This window comes from Schistocerca cancellata, chromosome 2, assembly GCF_023864275.1.
Source record: "Schistocerca cancellata isolate TAMUIC-IGC-003103 chromosome 2, iqSchCanc2.1, whole genome shotgun sequence".
NCBI lineage: Eukaryota > Metazoa > Arthropoda > Insecta > Orthoptera > Acrididae > Schistocerca > Schistocerca cancellata.
Genome location: NC_064627.1, coordinates 696,782,408 through 696,807,286, shown reverse-complemented (window position 1 = coordinate 696,807,286; position 24,879 = coordinate 696,782,408). Strand labels below are relative to the sequence as shown.

Here is a 24,879-nt window from a genome sequence, read left to right as displayed (position 1 = left end):
GCAATACTTACCCTGCGACTTACCTTAGAAGAAAGATTAAGGAAAGGGAAACCTACGTTTCTAGCATTTGTGGACTTAGAAAGCTTTTGACAATGTCGACTGGAATACTCTCTTTCAAATTCTAAAGGTGGCAGGGGTAAAATACAGGGAACGAAAGGCTATTTACAATTTGTACAGAAACCAGATGACAGTTATAAGAGTCGAGGGACATGAAAGGGAAGCAGTGGTTGGGAAGGGAGTAAGACAGGGTTGTAGCCTCTCCCCAATGTTATTCAATCTGTATATTGAGCAAGCAGTAAAAGAAACAAAAGAAAAGTTTGGAGTAGGTATTAAAATCCATGGAGAAGAAATAAAAACCTTGAGGTTTGCCGATGACATTGTAATTCTGTCAGAGACAGCAAAGGACTTGGAAGAGCAGTTGAACGGAATGGACAGTGTCTTGAAAGGAGGGTATAAGATGAACATCAACAAAATCTAAACAAGGATAATGGAATGCAGTCGAATTAAGTCAGGTGATGCTGCGGGAATTAGATTAGGAAATGAGACACTTAAAGTAGTAAAGGAGTTTTGCTATTTGGGGAGCAAAATAACTGATGATGGTCGAAGTAGAGAAGATATAAAATGTAGACTGGCAATGGCAAGGAAAGCGTTTCTGAAGAAGAGAAATTTGTTAACATCGAGTATAGATTTAAGTGTCAGGAAGTCGTTTCTGAAAGTATTTGTATGGAGTGTAGCCATGTATGTACAGGGTGTTTCAAAAATGACCAGTATATTTGAACGGCAATAAAAACTAAACGAGCAGCGATAGAAGTACACCATTTGTTGCAATATGCTTGGGACAACAGTACATTTTCAGGCGGACAAACTTTCGAAATTACAGTAGTTACAATTTTCAACAACAGATGGCGCTGCAAGTGATGTGAAAGATATAGAAGACAACGCAGTCTGTGGGTGCGCCATTCTGTACGTCGTCTTTCTGCTGTAAGCGTGTGCTGTTCACAACGTGCAAGTGTGCTGTAGACAACATGGTTTATTCCTTAGAACAGAAGATTTTTCTGGTGTTGGAATTCCACCGCCTAGAACACAGTGTTGTTGCAACAAGACGAAGTTTTCAACGGAGGTTTAATGTAACCAAAGGACCGAAAAGCGATACAATAAAGGATCTGTTTGAAAAATTTCAACGGACTGGGAACGTGACGGATGAACGTGCTGGAAAGGTAGGGCGACCACGTACGGCAACCACAGAAGGCAACGCGCAGCTAGTGCAGCAGGTGATCCAACAGCGGCCTCGGGTTTCTGTTCGCCGTGTTGCAGCTGCGGTCCAAATGACGCCAACGTCCACGTATCGTCTCATGCGCCAGAGTTTACACCTCTATCCATACAAAATTCAAACGCGGCAACCCCTCAGTGCCGCTACCATTGCTGCACAAGAGACATTCGCTAACGATATAGTGCACAGGATTGATGACGGCGATATGCATGTGGGCAGCATTTGGTTTACTGACGAAGCTTATTTTTACCTGGACGGCTTCGTCAATAAACAGAACTGGCGCACATGGGGAACCGAAAAGCCCCATGTTGCAGTCCCATCGTCCCTGCATCCTCAAAAAGTACTGGTCTGGGCCGCCATTTCTTCCAAAGAAATCATTGGCCCATTTTTCAGATCCGAAACGATTACTGCATCACGCTATCTGGACATTCTTCGTGAATTTGTGGCGGTACAAACTGCCTTAGACGACACTGTGAACACCTCGTGGTTTATGCAAGATGGTGCCCGGCCACATCGCATGGCCGACGTCTTTAATTTCCTGAATGAATATTTTGATGATCGTGTGATTGCTTTGGGCTATCTGAAACATACAGGAGGCGGCGTGGATTGGCCTCCCTATTCGCCAGACATGAACCCCTGTGACTTCTTTCTGTGGGTACACTTGAAAGACCAGGTGTACCGCCAGAATCCAGAAACAATTGAACAGCTGAAGCAGTACATCTCATCTGCATGTGAAGCCATTCTGCCAGACACGTTGTCAAAGGTTTCGGGTAATTTCATTCAGAGACTACGCCATATTATTGCTACGCATGGTGGATATGTGGAAAATATCGTACTAAAGAGTTTCCCAGACCGCAGCGCCATCTGTTGTTGAAAATTGTAACTACTGTAATTTTGAAAGTTTGTCTGCCTGAAAATGTACTGTTGTCCCAAGCATATTGCAACAAACGGTGTATTTCTATCGCTGCTCGTTTAGTTTTTATTGCCGTTTCAAATATACCGGTCATTTTTGAAACACCCTGTAAGTGAAACATGGACGATAACTAGTTTGGACAAGAAGAGAATAGAAGCTTTCGAAATGTGGTGCTACGGAAGAATGCTGAAGGGTAGATCACATAGCTAATGAGGAGGTATTGAATAGAATTGGAGAGAAGAGAATTTTTTTGGCACAACTTGACTAGAAGAAGGGATCAGTTGGTAGGGCATATTCTGAGGGGTCACCAATTTAGTATTGGAGGGCAGCGTTCAGGGTAAAAATTGTAGAGGGAGACCAAGATATGAATACACTAAGCAGATGCCGAAGAATGTAGGCTGCTGTAGGCACTGGGAGATGAAGAAGCTTGCACAGGATAGAGTAGCATGGAGAGCTGCATCAAACTAGTCTCAGGACTGAAGACCACAACAACAAACATAGAATGTCTTGTCGACACTCAGCCAAATGTGTTACCAGTGGTAGGGATGCACACAAGGGTGATTTGAATCTTCAGGTTTTGGTGGCGCAAAGACTGTTTTATTAAGTTTTGGGTGTGCAGCCGCAAGAAATCTCCTTCTAATATATCGGCTGTATAATGTTCAGCCATCTTCAATCAGTGGTTTCAATCTTGATAAATCATGGAATCCGGCACTTGCCGTAGTAAATTCACAAAGACAACCTCACAGTGCAGCTCTCAATGATATAGCGATATGCCAACGCAGATCAACTGCGGAGTCATAGATACAACTCGCGCATTATGCACGTCTCTGCTGCCGACCAACGTCTCTGGCGCATTTGCATCTGTGGCCGCATGCGCAGTCGCGTGGTACAACAGTATAAAGGGACGAAACGAGCACTGGAGCGGCAGTCTTGCGGCTCACTCTGAAAATGGCTGAACGTTATACAGCCAAAATACTAGAAGAAAGAGATTTCTTGTGGCTGCACACCCGAAACTTAATGGAACAAGGGTGGTGTTCTGCCTCCTTCTCCCTGTTGTATCGACTGCAATGGTGGCCATTCCGCCACCTCTTGGGATTGTCCCATGTATATTGATGAGCGGGCTGTCCAAGAGACTTGGGTAAAGGAAAAATTGTCTTACCCAGTTGCTTGCAAGTTATTGGCAAGTCGCAAACCCTGCATTCTCCCGTGTGGCACCTGTAGTCCTGTTCTTGTTACCTCCTCACTTCATGAAGGACATGGCCATATGTGGACATGCGACCAACAATTCAGCTTTGAGGTTGTGAAATCACCCAGTGTCGAGGTAGCATTGCCGTCCCCCATCCAGCTGTGCAGCAAGCCATCCAGCTCTCACACCTAGGGGCGTAGCCACCAGCTATACAATCGGTAGGCCAGAAAGGACAGAAAGAGTATTCTCTTGAAGACTTCCTACATCCCTCCAGCCAACTAATACCCGAATCTTCCTCTAACCATAAAGGCTTGAAGAAGTCCACCAAAGGCAAACGGTCTTCTCCTTTGCCGATTCGAAGATCCTCTTCGCCACGAGATACCTTAGTCCGGCCGGCCTCTGTGTCACCGGTGCGCACCACCAACAGTTTTTCAGCGTCGGACTCCACAGACCAACAGCACAAGTAAGCCAATGCTTCTGTGGACCCCATGGAGCAGGATCCTCCTGACTTTTTCCCTCTGCACCATTTATGTCCCTCCGTCATTCAGCGTCACGAGGGCAGACTTCCTTCAGCTTATTGGGCAGCTACCTCCCCCATTTTTGCTACTTAGTGACTTTAATGTGCATCATACCCATCGGGGTTCTCCCAGGACCTGTCACAAAGGTGGTCTCTTCGCTGATCATCTTAACCACCTTAACCTCTTCTGCCATAACACTGGAGCATCCACTTTCCTTTCCGACTCTTCACACATCTATTCCCATTTGGACCTATACTTCTGCACTGCCCAGCTTGCTCATCATCATGAGTGGTCTGTTTTTTTCTGACACCTACTTGAGCGACCATTTTGCGTGTACTATCCGTTTGCTGACTCCTACCCCACCTGCCTGCACACCCAAATGCCAGCTCACTAAGGCTAACGGGCAGCTTTATTCCTCACTGGTAGCTTTATTCCTCACTGGCGACCTTCGAAGAACAAGATTTCCTCAGTTGTAATGATGAGGTGGAATATCTCACAAAAGTTATCCTTAGCTGCAGAACGTTCCATTCCTTGCACTTCCTCTTTACCATGCTGAGTCCCAGATTCTTGGTGGACTGAGACACGCAATTCATGCACGGAGATGTGCTCTCTGCATTCTTAACAGTCATCCTACAGTGGCAAACTGCTTTCATTATAAACAGTTGCATGCACAGTGTTTTCGCATTCTTTTGTATAGCAAAAAAACTAGCTGGATTTCATTAATTAGTTCTTTTAACAGTTCCACTCCCTCTTCCGTCATGTGGCTCAACCTCCGACGGCTCTCTGGGATGAAGATCCATTGACCAATTTCAGGCCTGACAGTAGCAGACAATATCATAGTGGACCCATTGTTATCTGAAACACGTTGGGCTGCCATTTTTTGGAGATTCAGAGCTCTTCCCACTATCATCCTGCCTTCCTCCATTGGAAGAGAGTTGAGGAGGCTTGGACAATACCTTTCTCTTCTCAGAACAGTGAGTGCTGCAATGCTACCTTTAGTATGAGGGAGCTAGATCATGCTCTCACTTTATCCCGATCCTCCGCCCCAGCCCCAGACGATGTTCACATACAGATGTTGCAGCACCTTTTTCTTGCAGGCAAGCCCTTTCCTCTTCATACGCACAATCGCATCTGGGCAGAGGGCACATTTCCCAGGCACTGGCGTGTGAAGTCACTGTCATACCTGTACCTAAGCCAGGTGAGGACAAACACCTTCGTTCTAGCTACTGCCCCATTTCTCTCACCAGCTGCATTTTCAAGGTGATGGGACATAAGAGTCATGCCCGGCTGGTATGGTGACTGGAGTCTCACAATTTACTAACCACTGCCAGGCATCTCCGACACTCTTTTCATTGACTATTTTGCAATCTGTTGGAGTTCTCCGCGGACCTGTCTCACTGAGCAGCGCCTTCAGCAATGTCTTGATTGTCTTTACTCCTGGAGCATTGACAATGGCTTTCGTTTTTCCACGGACAAAACAGTCTGTATGAATTTCTGCCGGCGCAATTGGCTTCCCACACCGTCTTTACATCTTGGTCCTGTTGCCCTTCCGCTCATTGAAACTATGAAATCCCTGGGGCTCATGCTCGACTGGAAACACTCTTGGCCCACCCATATGTCTTTACGTGGCAGCCTACTGTACGCGGTTCCTCAGTGTCATACGTGTCCTCAATCATACTTCCTGGGGTACCGATCGAACCACTCTCCTCCATTTTTACCAGTCCCTTGTCCATTCGAAACTCGATTATTGGTGCTTTCTTTATGCGTCTTCACATCCATCCCTCTTACACCGTCTCAACACTATCCACCATTGTGGTATCCATTTGGCCACCTTTTACAGTAGCCCGGTTTGAGAGTATGTATGCTGAAGCTGTGGAACGACCACTGTCTTGCCGCTGTGACTTTCTCCTTGGCGGGTATGCATGCCATTTGTCTGCCATGTGTAACCACCCATCCTATGCCGCCTTCTTCGATGATTCCTTTGATCGTCAGTATGGGGCGTGTCCCTCTTCTGTTACCTCATGGAGTCCGCTTCTGGCACTTGTTGTGGCGGCTTAACTCAGCACTACCTGCAGCTTTCCTGGTGGGTGTGAACCCTTCAATGTCTTGGCCTTCATTTGCTTCCTAAGGACACTACTCCAGCCTCGCCTTCAGTTTCACGACCTTTGCGATAGTACCTTTATATACACTGATAGCTCTCGGACGGACGGCGGGGTCGGCTGTGTCTTTAGATATCAGCTTCCAGCACACTGCTCAGTATTTACAGCCAAGCTCTTCACCCTGTATCAAGCCACGGAGTACATCTGGCGATACAGACTTTTCAATTGTGTCCTCTGCTCAGACTCACTCAGTGCCCTTCAAAGTCTGTGCGCTGTACACCGCCCATCCCTTAGTGCTGCAGGTCCAGGAAAGCTGTCACTTGCTCTCTCTCTTGGTGGAGCCACTGTGATGTTTATGTGGGTTCCTGGTCATGTCGGTCTAGCAGGAAATGAGGCTGCTGCCAAGGCTGCATTCCTCATATCTCAGCCCACTAGTTCCTACATTCCCTCCGACGATCTCTGTGTTGCCGTCTGTCAGGAGGTGGTGTCCTTTTGGCATCACCAATAGTCCCTTCACAGGAATAAGCTTCGGCTTATTAAGCCTCTCCCAGAGGAACTGTTTACGTTGCTGCTTGGGTCTGCCATCTGAGTTATCGGCCATTTTAGCAAATGATGCGTGGGCTTACGACCACGTTTTACTTTTTATCCGCCAAAGCAATATGGCGAAGGCCATGTAATTTTTAGTTTTTGGACCTTCATTTCTGTATGGTGTCTTTTTTGGCCCTTTCTCCACATTCCTGTTTTTAGCTGTCCTCACTTGTGTCAGTTGAGACTGACTTATAGTTGTTTAATTCCTTTCTGTCTTCGTGTTCTATAGTTTTTGCTTGGGTGCATATGACCCCAGTTGTTTTTTTGCACCCCAAAGCAAAGCAAAGCAAAACAAAACCAAACCGAACCAAATTTGTCACCCTACCTACTCCCTGTTCTTTGATGACTTCTCTGACCACCAGTATGGAGCACATCCCTCTTCTTTGCTGCCTTCTGGTACCTGCCACTTTCCTGATGGGTGTGAACCCATCACCATCTTGGCTTCATGCAGCAGCTTGGCCAACTTCCTCTTGGCCCTCTTACTGCAAGAAGATCATTGTAGCTAGGATGTGTCTTGCACACTGTAATTTTAGCCATTGCCATTTGTTACGTGATGACCCCCCACCACTTTCTGCTCATTGTCATCAACTCTTGACAGTTTGCCATTTCCCGACTGAATGCGCTTTTTTAACCACTTACATGCAAGCGATTTTTATCATCAAATATACGTTTTAAACTACTTTTAGGATTAGCAGTTGTTGTTTTGGGTTTCTTCTGCTGCAGGCGAGGTCAGAGTCCCTTGGGTGTGTCTCCTTTGCCAGCTTCCTCACTCATACCTCTTTTACTGTGTTTTAATTGCCTTTCATGCAGTGGTTGGTGTTCCTCTCTGTAATGAATTGAAGGCGGAGCACACTCGTCTGGCATCTGTAGCGGGACTTTGAATTTTGCCACGCTACAGTCGTTCCCTCAGACATAAATTTATACCTTCGCAGTGGTATGAGCACTCGACGGCAGAGAAAATACTAAAATTGTAACTCTTTTTTTTTTTTTTTTTTTTTTTTTCTATCCGTTCATTTTTTGTCTATGGAGAGCCGAAGCTGAATTCAGACGTAAAAAACTTATTACCTAGTCTTGGTCTGATTAGGAAGAAAAAACTTATTAATGTGTAGACATATTGTGGAAGTTGTTATGAAATTCATGGGATGGAAGTAGCAAAGTAAATTAAATTGCATTCAGTATCAAGATGATTTTAATTTGTATAAATTAGTGATTCCTGGACGATTGCAAGATTTCGGAGCAGACTTTTCACGCAGAAATGAAGTATGAGATTTTTGAAGACCTGGACGCCGCACGAAAGAAGACATGTTAACATGGTAAAGCATGAACTCTTATCTACGCCATTTCCCCCTGTTAGTCACATTCGTTATTCTCTGTTTTCTTTTTCAAATAATTTTTGTAGTGGAAATTGGTTTGACTTTTGCTCAGAAACGCCACAAGGACCACCCCAACAATAGCTTTTCCGAATCACGAGGTCCGATAACTTTTCTGTAATACGAAGTCCGATTTGCATTTCATTCTTTCCTTTTTTCATGGTCATTAACGATTTTAAACCCCCCTTTTTATTCAACATTTCTTCCCACATTTTCATTCTTTTCTTTTCTTCTCTTTTTCTTTTTTACTAACCACTATACATCTCTCCCTTGTTGACCTGATTAATCTCTCACCTTGTTTTGTAATTGATGGTCAAACTAGTGTCCATTATGTATTTAGCCTTTTTACTTTTACCATTATGAATTGCCTAGCTAGAAGGCATTCCTGTCTCCTTAATTCTCTTTGCCTTTAATTGGGTTGGCAGAGGCTAGATGCAAGTGTGGTTTCTTTGGCTGCAGATGCACCCTGTGAAACTCCTCATTTGCTCTGACCTATGTTCTGAACCTATCCATGTATTTTTTCAGATAGAGAGACAACGCAGACAAATAGACTGTGATCTACGGACTACTGTAATATGATTGTACATTAAATATATAATAGACAACTGACAAGTTTGTCTATAAGATTAAGCTGACACCCAAAGTACCACAATAATGTCAATAGATCACAGGAACTGTTTCCTCGATCATAGAGAATGATAAGAAATAAATATAATTAATAGAAACTTTAAAATACATGCACATTATAAATTAAGAAATATTAAAAAATGCAATGGCCACCCACACGGGTATGCATAGACTTGAGGATTACTGAGGCATGCACGTGTCAGTGTGGACAATCTAGAGTAGTGTAGCAACGATCAGTCTAAGACAAGTTTTAACTGAAAAAAATCTTGATTCCTTTTATCGTACATCCAAAATACACGTTTTTATGGGAGATTTTTGAAGCACACCAGTTCTGTTTTTCGGACTTGCATGACTCGGTTCAAATTTTGTAAGAAGTTACAGGTGAATGTAATTAATGGTCATGCTGTTGTTTTGTGAAAGCTTTATTTGATGCCATGATACAGTGGTCTAAAGTTGTGCATAAATCGCGTAAAATCTGGTTTTACGCGAATCGCATGTGCTGAGTCTTTCAGATGATATTAAAAAATATATCCTTATGGTAATTATAAGAAGCATTTGCAAAAATCTTTCATCATTCAGGTTTTACATGTGAAAAATCATGTGTTTGCACAAGAAATTGTGTTTTGTAGAAATGTGTTGCATTTTAAGTGTTGTCTGGCCGGTGTGGCCAAGCGGTTCTAGGCGCTTCAGTCTGGAACCATGTGACCGCTATGGTTGCAGGTTCGAAGCCTGCCTCGGGCATGGATGTGTGTGATGTCCTTAGGTTGGTTAGGTTTAAGTGGTTCTAAGTTCTAGGGGAATAATGACCTCAGATGCTACATTACTTAGAGCTCAGAGCCATTTGAACCATTTTTTAAAGTGCTGCACTTGGATATAATTAAAAAAAAACTGGGTAGTACAGTTGATTATCATTTTATTGTTCACACATTAAAGGTTTTGTTCACCAGTGGCTTAAAATCATTGAAAAAGCTTTGTACATGCAAAACAATGCACGCATAAAACCAGGATAATGCGCAGCACTGCACAAAATTATTTGCTGTTTGATGAAGCATTTAAAGCTTTATTGATGACAATGCAGAAAATTAAAGTAACCCAAAAATTTATATAAAAATAAGTGTCAGAAAAAGGTCATCTTATTTCTAACCAGTAGAAAATAATTTACTAAGTCTAGTTTAAAAACTATTGTGTGTCTTGTTGAAATTTATTTTTGGTCAAAACAAGCTTAAGTTCGTCAATTTTTGTACAGGACTGGACTGGAAAGCTGGCAGTATTTTGTTGTGTAGACATTGTTTCGCAGTTGTTCTGCATACTTCAGCCAATCACACTCGTACTTCATTCGAATTGATTGTTGTAACATTTTGCACCAAAATTGTTCACTTGAGGTTTGCTAGCAATGATTACTTAATTTTCAGTTTTCATTATTGCATACCTGAATTAAAAAATTACAAGAATTTTAAGATAAGAGATAATAACAAGATGTATGTTTTCAATATGTTGTTCATTGTGTAAGTTGTTCAGTTAGCAATATAGTAAGCTTTTAAGTAAGTTCATCTATGTAATATGGTCGTTTCATATGTGTATGTACATCTTTCTAAGAGACTGTCTCCACTCCTCCCGATCTGACTATGTTAGCGTAGACCATATGTGGTTTGAATTAAGAGAAATAGTGTAGACAGCAATCGAGAGGTGTATATCAAATAAATTAGTAAGAGATGGTCCTGATCCCCCATGGTATACAATACAGGTTAGAACACTGTTGCAGAAGCAACAAAGAAAGCAAACCAAATTTAAGAGAATGCACAATGCCCAAGATTCGCCAAGTTTCACCAAAGCTCGAAATTTAGTGTGAACTTCAATGCAAGATGTTTGTAATAGCTTCCACAATGAAACTCTGTCTCAAAATCTGGCAGAAAATCCAAAGAGATTCTGGTTATATATAAAGTACACGCTCAATACTTTCACTGCTTGATAATAATGGTGATGTCACTGATGACAGTGCCACTAAAACAGTTACTAAAAACAGTTTTCCAAAATCCCTTCACCAGAGAAGATGTAAATACTTCAGAATTTGAATCTAGAACATCCGCCAACATGAGTAACTTAAAAGTAGATTCCTTGGTGTATAATAAAGGCAAGGTCTTTGGTGCAGGTTGTATGCCGATCATATTCTTTTCAGAGTTTGCCGATACAGCAGCTCCATACTTAGCAATCGTATGCAATCGCTTGCTTATCGAAAGAACTGTACCTTTAGGTCTTTAGACTGGAAAATTGCAAAAGTCAAACCAACACCCAAAAAAGGAAATGAGAGTGATTAGAGTGAGAGGCCCATATCAGTAATACTGATTTGCCGTATGGTTTTGGAACATATACGTTGTTCGGACATAATGAATTACCTTGAAGAAAGTTTATTGTGAAACAAAACTAGCACTTTATCATCACATAGCAATGAGTGCAACCAACCCGTACGTCAAATTGATTCCATATTTTTAGATTTCCAGAAGGCTTTTGACACCGTTCCTCACAAGCTGCTTCTAATCAAATTTTGTGCCTGAAGAGCATTGCCTCAGTTGTGTGACTGGATTTGTGAGTTTCTGTTAGAAAGGTCACAACTTTTACGAACTGATGGAAAGTCGAGAAAAGCAGAAGTAATATCTGGCCCTCTGCTGCTCCTGATCTACATAAATGATTTAGGAGACAACCTGAGCAGCCCTCTTGGATTGTTTGCAGATGATGCTGTCATTTACCATCTTGTAGAGTCATTAGTGATTAAAACAAATTGCAGAATGATTTAGGCAAGATATCTGTATGGTGCAAAAAATGGCAGTTGAGTCTAAACAAAAAAACAGTGTGAACTAATCCACATAGTACTGAAATACGTCTGCTATGAAAATGAACACAACCTACACCCAGCTTAGAGACAGAAATGATGACACTTTCTGCAGTACCTGACCATCATTTTGCAGGACAATGCTCAAGAACGTACAGTGCAAGATGGTACTGATTCGTTTGACTGGTGGGCTGCTAATTGCTATACCACCTACTGCACACCCCTGACTTAAGCCCTCGTGAGTTCATGTCCATTACGATTATCCGGGCTGTTATGCCGTGGTCGGTTGATGAATTCTGTGGTGATTCCCAACATTTCGTCTCTGCAATTCGGTTGCGCTACCACCGAGGCTTTATGGATTGCCCAAAATTCATGAAGAAAATGTGCCGTTAAGACCGATACTAAGTGCCATTGGTTCGCCCACCTACTCGTTAGCCAAGTTTTTGACTACGCTGTTAAAACCACATGTGGGCCGTTCGGACTCTCATATAAAGAATTCGACACATTTCATCAGCAGATTGTATGGCATAGTGGTCCAGCCGGAGGACATATTGGTCAGCTTCGATGTGGTTTCGCTGTTTACCATGGTTCCACTTAATGATGTATTGGAACAGCTGGATCGAATTTTTCCTGCCGATATTTTAGAACTGTTTAAGTGTTGTTTGACGACCACAAACTTCAAGTGGAATGAACAGTTTTATGAGCAAACGGATGGCGTGGCTATGGGAAGCCCCCTAAGTCCTGTAATTGCGAACTTCTTTATGGAGAAATTCGAACAACAGGCCTTAGGTACTGCCAGCAAGAAACCAAATGTATGGTTCAGATATGTGGATGACACGTTTGTGTTGTGGAGACATGGTAGGGAGGAACTAAGCCGGTTCCACGAACATCTGAACAGTATAAACTCAAGAATTCAGTTTACAATGGAGGAGGAGGTAGACGGCAAACTACATTTCCTCGATGTGCTTGTGTTTAGAAACGAAAATGGTAGTTTGGGCCACTCAGTGTACCGCAAACCCACGCACACGGACCGTTATTTGCACCGGGATTCGAACCACCACCCACAACAGAAGCGGGGTGTTATCAAGACGTTAGCAGACAGAGCTAGAAATATTTGTGAACCTGAGTTGCTCGACGCTGAGATGGAACATCTCCACAATGCACTAATGAAGAACGGATATTCGTCCGCCGAAATAAAACGTGCGTTGAGGCAGCCACACAGAAATCATACTGACGTACAGGCTACTGCTAAATCTAAGGTTTTCCTGCCATTTGTTAAAAATGTAACGGAAAGAATAGGAAGGATCTTGACGAAGCGGAATATTACCGTAATTTACAAGCCCACCAGGAAGATACAGGGATACCTTAAACCTGCCAAGGACGCTCGCAAACCATTGGAAAAATCTGGAGTGTATAGGATCCCATGCAGCTGTGGTGGTGTTTATGTGGGTACCACTAAAAGAACTGTTTCTAAACGTTTGGAAGAGCACAAGGGAAATTGTAGAAGAGGAGAAACGGAACGATCAGCTGTTGCGGAGCATGCTTTCCAGCCAAGGAACCACAATATTCATTTCGAGGAGACGCAAGTACTAGCGGCCACGAGCGGATATTACGGAAGGCTCTAAGGGAGGCAATCGAAATCGCTAAACACCCAAATAATTTCAACCGAAAGGAGGAGGGCGTCAAATTAAACAGTATATGGATGCCGGTGTTAAAGATGATGTGTACCACCCGTCCACTACTGGGTGATGGCGACGGCGATGGACAGCGGCCAATTGCACTGACGTTTTCAAAACACGTGACGTCACGTCGCGGGGCCGCGCGGACACGGAATTTAGCGGCAGTCAGTAGTGAGCCAGTGCGTGTGTGTTGGACCTTCCATCGAGCTACGGACCCCCTTGAAGATGCCTTCCGCAGTTGGAGACGAAACGTTGGGAATCACCACAGAATTCATCAACCGACCACGGCATAACAGCCCGGATAATCGTAATGGACATGAAGGAAACACTTCGCATTTGCTTCAGAATTGCTACAAATTCGTTGGGCAATAGACCGCACCGCTCGAACTGTCAACACAACTGGCACTGCTCTAAGAGTATCCTATGACTTCCACATTGCTGGCAATGGGTCGTACACAATGCTGGTGACTACTTTGAAGGTCCATAAAACTTTGAAACAAGTATCTATTTTGTAAGAGCTGTAAATAAATAGTTGCCACTATTAAAGTTCTAACCCCTGTATTATATTACATGGCACGGGTACTAATACTAAACAGTGAAAAGTAAGTGTGTGTCGAGATGTTTTTATTTAAAAGTCTTAGAAGCTGAAGCTGCCAGACAGATCAAAAAGCTAGTTCCCTTGTTTGACATCCCTAATTCTGCCTAGGACATAGTCACCTTTTTGTGTTAAGATAGAAGAGTTTTCATTCTCGTAATGATATATATAATGTAAAACATTGTGTGTTATCAAGTGTTGAATATTTATGACCTTTTGACAGTTTCCAAATAACTGATCTAAAATTCATGGCAATGAATTGAATTGAACCATTGTTCGACAGAGATACTAATAACCTCACTGTTTACTCCCTTAATATGCAACCAACCAATTATTGTAGTGTTGTTAGTCAAAGTGACACATGATGGATCTGCAAATCTAAAACTTGTAGTAGAAGTCAGTTTTCAATTCATCAAGGGGTAAAGCTTGGAATCTTTTCTTTTCCAGTGTGTTACAGCAATATACTATACTTGACAGACCAGTGAAGAGCTGTTTCTTGGCAAGAGAGCAGTGCTGAATTTCTTTTACCAACCATTTTAACAGTAAGTATAATTTTACATTTTTTGAATTTCAATGTATTGCTTTTAGTGTATTTTTAAAGTGCTAGGCAGAAATGTACTACATTTGATAGCAGTTTTGCCAGGGGGGGAAAAATTAGATGCGAAGTGAGATTGATGTTGAAATAGTATACTTTTACTACAATGAAGATAATTTGTAATCATTGAATGTATAACAGAGACTCTTAACTTTACCGTGAGGGATGAGTTGCTGTTATGTACACATTGTATTTTACACCGTTTTCATAAAATAATACTAACAAGTGGCCTTAAAGGGCAAGTGGTATGCAAGGGGTGTTAATAGTGTGCAGAAATAAAAATGCAATTCAAAGATAGGGGATGACTGAAGAGCCGAGGCATGTTAACCATAAACTGTGTAGAATACAAAGAGTGTGGGGAGAAAACATGTAAAACTAGGTGGATCAGAGTTCAAATTATACTCTACCATCTATTTTATTTATTGTGTGTTGTTAAATTTATTTGGGGAGGGGGGGGGGTGTCCATGGTTCCTCCACCCAAGCCAAAACTTCAATACCAAAATCAGAGTGGAAGCTATAGACGTTACCAGTAGGCAGGACAGACAGAAGAGCCAGCAACTTCAGTATGTTGGAGCAATTGGTTTAGGTAAGATTAATATTGAGTTACTTACTAAAACATGCAATATGTAGTGCCCAAAATGCTGTATTGCAGAGTGAAAACTTCAAAATACCCATATTGTGGAAGCTAGTGCAGGATGAGGAATAAGAGTCCTAGTCTTCTTTTTATGTCCTCCTTGATCTGTCCGTCATGGGTTATTTTGTACCTAGGTAGCAAAATTCCTTAATTTCATCTACTATGTGATAAATAATTATTATGATAATTTTGTTGCTGTTCTCATTTTTTCTACCCCTCATTACTTCAGTCTTTCTTCGATTTACTCTCAATCTATAGTCTGTACTCCATAGACTGCTCATTTCATTCAACACATACTGTACTTATTCTTAACTTTCACTGAGGATAGTGATGCCATCAGCAAATCTTATCATAAATATCCTTTCACCCTGAATTTTAACTTCTCTCGAACCTATTTTATTTCCGTCATTGCTGCTTCGATGTGTAGATTAAACAGTAGGGGTGAAAGACAACACCCCTGCCTTACATCCTTTTTAATCAGAGCACTTCATTATTTGTCTTCCATTCCTGTTGTTCCCTCTTGGCCCTTGTACATTTTGTATATTAACTCCCTCCCTCCCTCCCTCCCTATACCTTACTCCTATTTTACTCAGAATTTCAAACATGTTGCGCCATTTGACATTGTTGAACGCTTTTTCTAGTCCGACAAATCAAACATCGAATTTCTTTTCCTAAAGCCAAACTGATCGTCATCTAACATACCCTCAGTTTTCTTTTCCATTCTTTTGTATATTGTTCTTGTCAGCAACATGAGCTGTTAAGCTGATGTGCAGTAATTCTCAGACTTGTCAGTTCTTCCAGTCTAGAGAATTGTGGATGACATTTTTCCAAAAGTCTGATGATATATCGCCAGTCGCATAAATTCTGCACACCAACATGAATAGTTGTTTTATTGCCACTCCCCCAATGATTTTAGTAATTCTGTTGAAATGTTATCTATCCCTTCTGCTGTGTTTAATCTTATGTCTTCCAAAGCTCTTTTAAATTCAGATTCTTCTCTCTTCCCTATTGACTCCTGTTTCTTCTTCTATCATGTATCCATACAAGTCTTCCTCCTCAGAGGCCTTCAGTGTACTCTTACCACTTACCTGCTTTCCCCTCTGCATTTAACCAAGGAATTCTCATTGCACTCTTAATGTTGTCACCTGTGCTTTTAATTTCACTGGAGTTTGTTTTGACTTTTCTATATGCTGAGCCAGTCGTTCTGATAACCATACATTTTTTTTATTTCTTCACATTTTTCCTGCAGCCATTTCACCTTAGCTTCCTTGCATTTCCTCTTTCTCATTTCTAAATTAAGTGTATTTCTGTATTCTTGAATTTCCCTGAAAAATTTTGTACTCCCGTCTTTCATCGATCAATTGAAGTAGCCCTTCTGTTAACCATGGTTTCTTCACAATTACCTTTATTGTGCCTTTGTTTTTCTTTGCAATTTCTGTGATTGCCCTTTTTAGAGATGTCCATTCCTCTTCAACTGAACTGCCTACTGAGCTATTCGTTATCACACTATCTATAGCCTCAGAGAACTTTAAGTGTATCTCTTAATTCCTTAGTACTTCTGTATCCCAACTAGTCCCTTAAACTTCAGCCCTCTCTTTATCGCTGTTAAATTGTGATCTGAGTCTCTATTTGCTTTCTTGGTGTCTTACAAACCTATATCTGATTTTGGAATCTCTGTCTGGCCTTGATGTAATCTGACTCAAATCTTCCTGTAACTCCTGCCCTTTCCAAAGTATACCTTTAACCAACTTACTTTGCAGTAATATATGAAGTTTCTGTATTTGTTGTTCAGTTCCCTTGAAAACAGCTGTGACTGACAATGGAATAATGCATGTGATTTCAATAAATTCCATCTATCGATCACTGTAATTTTTTGCTCTTTCATTGTCAGCTAAATCTTTAAATTCTTTCATCGCATAGATGAATTGGGAATTCTCATCCCTCTCTTCAGTCATTCCCATTCATCTTAAAGGATTGTGATGCCAAGATTGCTAGACTGCCCCTTTTTGTGCATGCAGCCACTGGACTTGTGAACATCCTTCATACCATGAACAAACACTGAAGGATAAACTGTGCTGACATCACAGTCCTGTTGAACTCAGAGTTGTGCTGACTGAAAAATGCCACACTACAATGCTAAATGAAATTCGCACTATTCTGGATATTTCAGAAGAGGACTAAGCAAATCTGAGTGAGAAGCCGGGCCTTGGCCCCGTGTGAATCGCACACTCTGCACGCATGAAGTTCTATATGCAGTGGCCGGCCCTGCATTGTAACATTTTATACTGCTGTCAATGACCCTCTGTATTCATCTGGCCAGAAATCCCTGTTGTCTTTATATTTCACTTCACTGACACCCACTATATATATATTGAGCCTTAGAATTTCCTTTTCACATTTTCTAGTTTTGCTACCATGTTCAAACTTCTGACATTCTATGCCCTGACTCATAGAACATTATCCTTTTCCTTTCATTGATTATTCAATCTTTTTCTCATGGTAGCCTTTCCCTTGGCAGTCCCCTCCCAAAGCTCCAAATGGACGACTAGTCCAGAATGTTTTGCCCGTGCAGAGATCATGACACTTCCTCAATTACAGGCCACGTGTCCTATGGCTACATGTTTTGTATTTATTGCAGTGGTTTCTATTTTATTCTGCATCGTAATGCCATTGTCATTGCTGATTCTTCCGCCTTCAGTGGCGATTTACCACCTCAACGGCAAGGATCTGCCCTGAACCTCTGTCCCCTCCTCTGCCCTCTTTGACAAAGGCTGTTGGTAGAATGGGAGTGACTTCTTATTCCAGAAGTCTTTGGCCACCATTGCTGATAACTTTTATTCAAAATTTAAGTGGTGGTGGGCTTCAAACCTGGGACAGAAGACATTTTGTTTATTAATCAAAAATACAACCCTTAGACCACCAGTCAGTCCAAGACTAGCCTACCAGAATTAAAATTACAGCTCTCGTGCAAAATTTTGTGTGCTTTGTTTATATCTTGTACAAAGTTGTCTCTTGGCACCAAGTGAGGTGGTGTGGTGGTGAGTATCTGGACTCATATTATGGAGGACAGTGGTTCAAATCCGTACTTACACAATGACATTGTGTATCTGCCAAATATTTTTGCCTTTCTTTCTCTAATTCATCTTCACTATCAAAGGAAAATGCCTAGTTCCAAAGAAGTGGATCTTTGTGTGTCTGTTGTAAAAATGTTTATTTAGTCTTGTTTCTGTTACTGGTGAGTATAGCACTTTATATAAATTAAGATCAGATTTCAAATTTTTAATCATTCTGTTGTTTTTCTACTAAGAAGTTATGTACAGTTGTTCCAGGTTTACAAAGCAACATGACAAATGCCGCGGAGTGCCCTACACTGTCTTGTTCAGTTACGCTGGAATGGCTGAATTCACAGAATTGTGTTGTGAGAAAATCTGCTCTTAAGAATGTCATTTTAAGGCTCATCAGAAATGAGTTCAGGGAAATATTTCTTGAAATCCTGACAGAAAAAGGAACTTCTGTTAACAACAGGTTCCAATTGAAAGGTATAACAGTTCACAAAAAATTTATGGCAGAAGGGAAAGCATCGATAAATTTTCAACTTCAAAAATTAATTTTATTGATTTCAAATGCACCACCAGTAAACCTTCTGACGTTCCTGAAGACCGTATTTATAAAATTAAGTGCAGATACTGCTTCTACCAAGGTTCCCATTAAATCTAGGTTACTGTCTGCAAAAGATAAAATAATTCAAGAAATAAGTCCAGTTACTCTGCAAGAGGTAAATAAAGCAAAGGCAAAAGTAAGCTTACCGAATACTGTAACTACACCACCAACTGGGAAGAAGAGGCCATTGCAAACAATGCAAGTAATGGTTAGTATCATTTGAAGAAAAATGCATTATTGCTGAATATACGAGGGCAGTCCACAAAGTACATTACGTTTTGGAATTAAAAATAAATAAAGTATTGGAAATTTTTTTGTTATATACAGATGAAAGCCACACTTAAATACTACTTTTCTATATAGTTGCCATTTAAATTAAGGCACTTATCGTAGGATGGACCAGCTTGGAAATTCCTTCGTCGTAAAATTCGGCCGCTTGCGCCTTCAACCACGTGGATACCTCTTCTTGAAGCTGTGCATCGTCATCAAAACGCTGCATAGCCAACCACTTCTTCATTGCTGGGAATAAGTGGAAGTCGCTCGGTGCCAGGTCGGGACTGTACGGCAGATGAGGAAACAACTCCCACTTAAAAGATACGAGAACTTCACGAGTGGCATTTGCTGTGTGGGCCCAGGCGTTGTCGTGAGTCAGCAAGATCTTTGAGCCCAACTTTCCCCTGCGCTTGTTTTGTATTGCTCTTCTGAGGTTGTGCAGAGTTTGGCAATACCTTTGAGAGTTTATTGTAGTGCCTGTTTCCAGGAAATCCACAAAAATCACACCTTTTCTGTCCCAAAAGAGGTAACCACGTGGTTGAAGGCGAAGGCGGCAGAGTTTTAGGACGAAGGAATTTCCAAGCTCGTCTATCGCTCCGATAAGTGCCTTAATTTAAATGGCAACTATGTAGAAAAGTAGTATTTAAGTGTGGCTTTCATCTGCATATAATAAAAAAAAATTTCCAATACTTTATTTATTTTTAATTCCAAAACGTAGTGTACTTTGTGGATAGCCCTAATATTTATAATATACACTCACAATGTAAGGATTATAAAATGTCTAGGAAGTAAGACGCATGGTGAAAATTTGCTGTAAAACATGTTAAGACGATATTACACAAACTGCACCAGAGATATTGTTTTTGCTAGTGCTCTGTTTTACTTTTTTTTAATTTTTTTAGGGCACCAAGAAAATTCGGATAGCCTCAGGTCTAGATCCCTGTCCTTTAACAGATGAGCAAAAGCAGGTGTTAGAAGCAGCTCTTAAGGGCCAAAACATATTTTTTACAGGTCAGTTTTCAGGAACAGGCAGTGCATGAAACCCAGTTATGCCACTGTTTATAATACAATTTTGGATGTGTTATTACCATAACTTTTATTTATGGAAGTACCGTTTAGGGTTATAGCTGCAGAATTTATGCTGTTGGCTATTCTTCAACATGTAATGTAGTAATGCTTAAGCTGGTTTTTGGGATTGGCTCAGTTCCTGGTTGTGGAAGCACCTTCCGTTGTCAGTATTCAGTTGGCAAGGGATGTGGCAGCATAAAGTTATGTGATCACCAGACTTTTTGACTATGCTGTGGGTTAAATACTAAATCCATCTGGTACAATGGGAATACGTGAAACTTAGAACTGATCTGTTTGAGATGCGTGCTAGGCTTGGTCATTCTATTAATTGCTGTTCAAGAAGAGAGTGTTACGTGCCATTCTTGGGTTTTGCTCGCTCTTTCTTTCATTCCATACATTCTTTACAACACAAACATGGTACCAGACTGCTGATGTATTTGTAGATTATTTATACAGTACACACACGTTTGACACAGTAGAAAAGGATGGAGAAAGACAGCAACATACTAATTAAAACAGGAATATAATAGAGGGAAACATTCCATGTGGGAAAAATATGAAATGTCTGCTTGTGTCTGTGTATGTGCGGATGAATATGCGCGTGTGTGCATGCTTGCGTGCTTGCGTGTGTGTGTGTGTGTGTGTGTGTGTGTGTGTGTGTGTGTGTGTGTGCGCGCGAGTGTATACCTGTCCTTTTTTCCACCTAAGGTAAGTCTTTCAGCTCCCGGGATTGGAATGACTCCTTACCCTCTCCCTTAAAACCCACATCCTTTCGTCTTTCCTTCTCCTTCCCTGTTTCCTGATGAAGCAACCGTTGGTTGCGAAAACTTGAATTTTGTGTGTATGTTTGTTTTTGTGTGTCTATCAACCTGCCGGCACTTTCATTTGGTAAGTCACGTCATCTTTGTTGGTGTTTTTTTTTTTTTTGCCCGATTTTTATTTTCAGATAATCATAACAAAAAAGGTTAGCCTATCACAATTTCACCAAATCTTCAGTCAGAAAACTAGCTCAGTTATTTGTACTGACAGAGTGCTGCTGTTTTGAAGTTTAAGTCTAACTACACTCAAGAAACTTAGCAAAACAAATGGTCCTTTTAGTTGAGACTGATTTGTAGCAGCACAGTCTAAAAATTGTCATCTGCGTCTGTGGACATGCACCGAAATTCATCCAGGGTGGGCATGCCTCTAAAATTGCCATTCTTTAAAATATAAATGATTTGGTCAGTTTAAAGACAGGTAGTGTGCATTGTTAATTTGCAATAAGAGTGCATAAAATTATCATGAAAGCTATCAGTGAGAATGAGAGAGATGTGATGGTACTGACAGAGATCACAACAGAAGGGACAAGCAAATTTTAGCAGGCAAAAATAACAATTCGCAAATTATGAAAGCAGGCGCAAGGATGCCGACTGATTTTATTGCATTTTCAGTTTCCTTGTCCAGTTTCATTGTCTTCATATATTCATAACGTCATTTCTAACATGTTACTCAGCCTGCACATTTTTCTACACTACTCGCCATTAAAATTGCTGCACCACGAAGATGATGTGCTACGGGCACGAAATTTAACCAACAGGAAGAAGATGCTGTGATATGCAAATGATAGCTTTTCAGAGCGTTCACACAAGGTTGGTGCCAGTGGCTACACCTACAACGTGCTGACATGAGGAAAGTTTCCAATCGATTTCTCATAGACAAACAGCAGTTAACCGGTATTGCCTGGTGAAACGTTGTTGTGATGCCTCGTGTAAGGAGGAGAAATGCGTACCATCATGTTTATGACTTTGATAAAGGTCGGATTGTAGCCTATCGTGATTGCGGTTTATCGTATCGCGACATTGCTGCTCGCTTGGTTGAGATCCAATGACTGTTAGCAGAATATGGAATCATTGGGTTCGGGAGGGTAATATGGAACACTGTGCTGGATCCCAACGGCCTCCTATCACTAGCATTCGAGATGACAGGCATCTTATCTGCATGGCTGTAACGGATCGTGCAGCCACGTCTCAATCCCTGAGTCAACAGATGGGGACGTTTACAAGACAACAACCATCTGCACGAACAGTTAGACGACGTTTGCAGCAGCATGGACTATCAGCTCGGAGACCATGGCTGTGGTTACCCTTGACGCTGCACCACAGACAGGAGCGCCTACGATGGTGTACTCGATGAACCTGGGTGCACAAATGGCAAAATGTCATTTTTTCGGATGAATCCAGGTTCTGTTTACAGCATCATGATGGTTGCATCCGTGTTTGGTGACATCGCGGTGAATGCACTTTGGAAGCGTGTATTCATCATCGCCATACTGGCATATCACCTGGTGTAATGGTATGGGGTGCCATTGGTTACATGTCTCGGTCACCTCTTGTTCGCATTGACGGCACTTTGAACAGTGGACGTTACATTTCAGATGTGTTACGACCTGTGGTTCTACCCTTAATTCGATCCCTGTGAAACCCTATATTTCAGCAGGGTAATGCATGACTGCATGTTGCAGGTCCTGTACGGACCTTTCTGTATACAGAAAATGTTCGATTGCTGCCCTGGCCAGCACATTCTCCAGATCTCTCACCAATTGAAAATGTCCTGGTCAATGGTGGCCAAGCAACTGGCTTGTCACAATACGCCAGTCACTACTCTTGATGAACTGTGGTATCGTGTTGAAGCTGCATGGGCAGCTGTACCTGTACACGCTATCAGAGCTCTGTTTGCTTCAATGCCCAGGTGTATCAAGGCCGTTATTACGGCCAGAGACGGTTGTTGTGGGTACTGATTTCTCAGGATATATGCACCCAAACTGCGTGAAAATGTAATCACACGTCGGTTCTAGTATAACATATTTGTCCAATGAATATCCGCTTATCATCTGCATTTCTTCTTGGTGTAGCAATTTTAATGGCCAGTAGTGTAATGATACAATAGTAAATGCTAGTTTCAGAGCAGCAGCATTAAACTGACCGTGTTGTCTAGAAGTAATCATTTTTGGCTAGTAACGTCGAGGTCCTGCATTAGAGTGCTGGCGACCACCTACAACTCAGCCTTCCTTGGGTTACCGAGCGAGGTGGCGCAATGGTTAACACACTGGACTTGCATTAGGGAGGACGATGGTTCAATCCCACGTCCAGCCATCCTGATTTAGGTTTTCTGTGATTTCCCTACATCGCTTTCGGAAATTCTGGGATGGTTCCCTTGATAGGTCACGGCCGACTTCCTTTTCCATTCTTTCCTAATCTGATGACAGATGACCTCACTGTTTGGTCTCTTCCCCGCAAATAAATCCAACCCACCTTCCTTGGGTTAATGTATGACTCTGTTTGTTAGAAGCTTGGCTTGTAAATGTCTCAGGGTCGAGCCGTACACAGTCTGCTTTCAATCATGATACGATAGTGACCTGTCAGTCCACTGCACTCCTGATCCTGTGGTCAAATGGTCTGAGAACAGACATGTAATGTGAGTTAAAGATTATTAAACATAAAAGATCATGCAAATCACAGTAGTAATGTACGCTACACCCAAGATTTATACAGGGCGAGTCAAAAGTCCTTGGACATCTTCATAAGTTGGAAGATTAAAGGGAAAATTGAAATGTGATGATGGGAACATAGGTTTGATGTGAGGCCACAACTTTTGGAGTGAATGTCATTCATGGCCGCCGTCTTGAAATCCGCCATTTTGGATTCAATTCATTTTTTTTTTTTTTTTTTAAATGGGAAGGGGGTGTATGACACATCAGATAACACTCGCTTGAGATCTGGAATTCAGTGGTGTAATTTGTTTTTGTCTATCTTGTACAATTTAGACGTTATTAATGTTTAAAGTTGGGAAATTGCCTTCATACCAACTGCTACAACACATGTTCTACGTGTTGTTGTCCATCCCGTGCAATGAACAACTGTAGTCGCCGCAACCACTCTGACTGCACACGGAGGAGAGTGTCTCCTGCAATTTGGTCACAGGCATGTTGTATGTGTTTCTCCAGGTGTCTCAAATCACGGATGCTCTTAGCATACACTATCTTCTTAAGATGTCCCCATAGATAAAAATCAAGGGGCGTTAAGTCATGAGATCTGGGCAGCCACTCCACAGGACCTCAGCGACCAATCCACTTCCCTGGCAGTTGTTCCTCCAACCATTCACGGACACAAATGCCATAGTTTGGAGGGGTGCCATTGTGCTGAAAATAAGATGGGAAAATGCTGTGGAAGGAAACACAAGGTCCTGCAGCAGCGTCAGATACTGTGGTGCAGTTAAGGTGTTGTAAATGAAAAATGGCCCAATGATGCGGGTGTCCCATATGCCACACCACACCATCACCTTTGCTGGACTATGTTCTTGAATTTGGGCAACCCAGTTCGGATTTGCGTCACTCCAGTATCGACAATTATGTCGATTAACCTCCTTGTTCAAAGTGAAATACGCCTCTTCGCTGAACAGTATGCCCTTGGCAAACGGAGGATCCAGTTCGTGTTGTTCAGTATCCCACAGGCAGAACTTCAACCGGCGATCAGGGTCATCCTGAGTCGATATTGCACCTGCAACTTGTAAAGATGCCACTTATTGGTGTGCAATATCTGGACAATGGAGGTTTGGCGTATTCCACATGCTAGGGCCACATGACGGGTACTTCGTTTAGAACTTTTCACAAACAATGCAACAACCGCAGTTGCAGTTTCCTCATTGGTGGCAGTCCTGTGTCGCCCACTACGTGCCCTATCGTGAACAGAGCCCATCTCCTGGAATTTGGTGATCACGTGAGCCACCGTGTTGTGCAATACCTGGTTCTCTGTCTGGGTGCCGTCAGTTGTAGTCAGCTGCTATTGTTCGATAGCAGCGTTCCCCTGATATAATGATGATTTCAATCTTCTGTTCACATGTCTGACCCATTTTAGATCACCTGGGACAAAGAGAGACGTGAGTCGGTATCAAGGTAACTTTGAAAATTAATAACTTATAAACTGTACAAGTTAGACAAAA

The 24,879-nt window shown here is 41.9% G+C and overlaps 1 protein-coding gene across 2 annotated transcripts in view; it reads left to right on the top strand.

Annotated features, from left to right (window-relative positions):
• Positions 1 to 24,879, top strand: part of LOC126162470 (ATP-dependent DNA helicase PIF1-like) — a 121,625-nt gene that overhangs the window by 33,457 nt on the left and 63,289 nt on the right. For both annotated transcript variants that reach the window (XM_049919002.1, XM_049919001.1), the window contains exons 2-4: positions 14,120 to 14,214; positions 18,222 to 18,769; positions 19,737 to 19,845. In XM_049919002.1, the coding sequence (XP_049774959.1) occupies positions 18,245 to 18,769; positions 19,737 to 19,845 (634 nt within the window). In that variant the 5' untranslated portion in view covers positions 14,120 to 14,214; positions 18,222 to 18,244. The remainder of the gene's footprint in view (positions 1 to 14,119; positions 14,215 to 18,221; positions 18,770 to 19,736; positions 19,846 to 24,879) is intronic.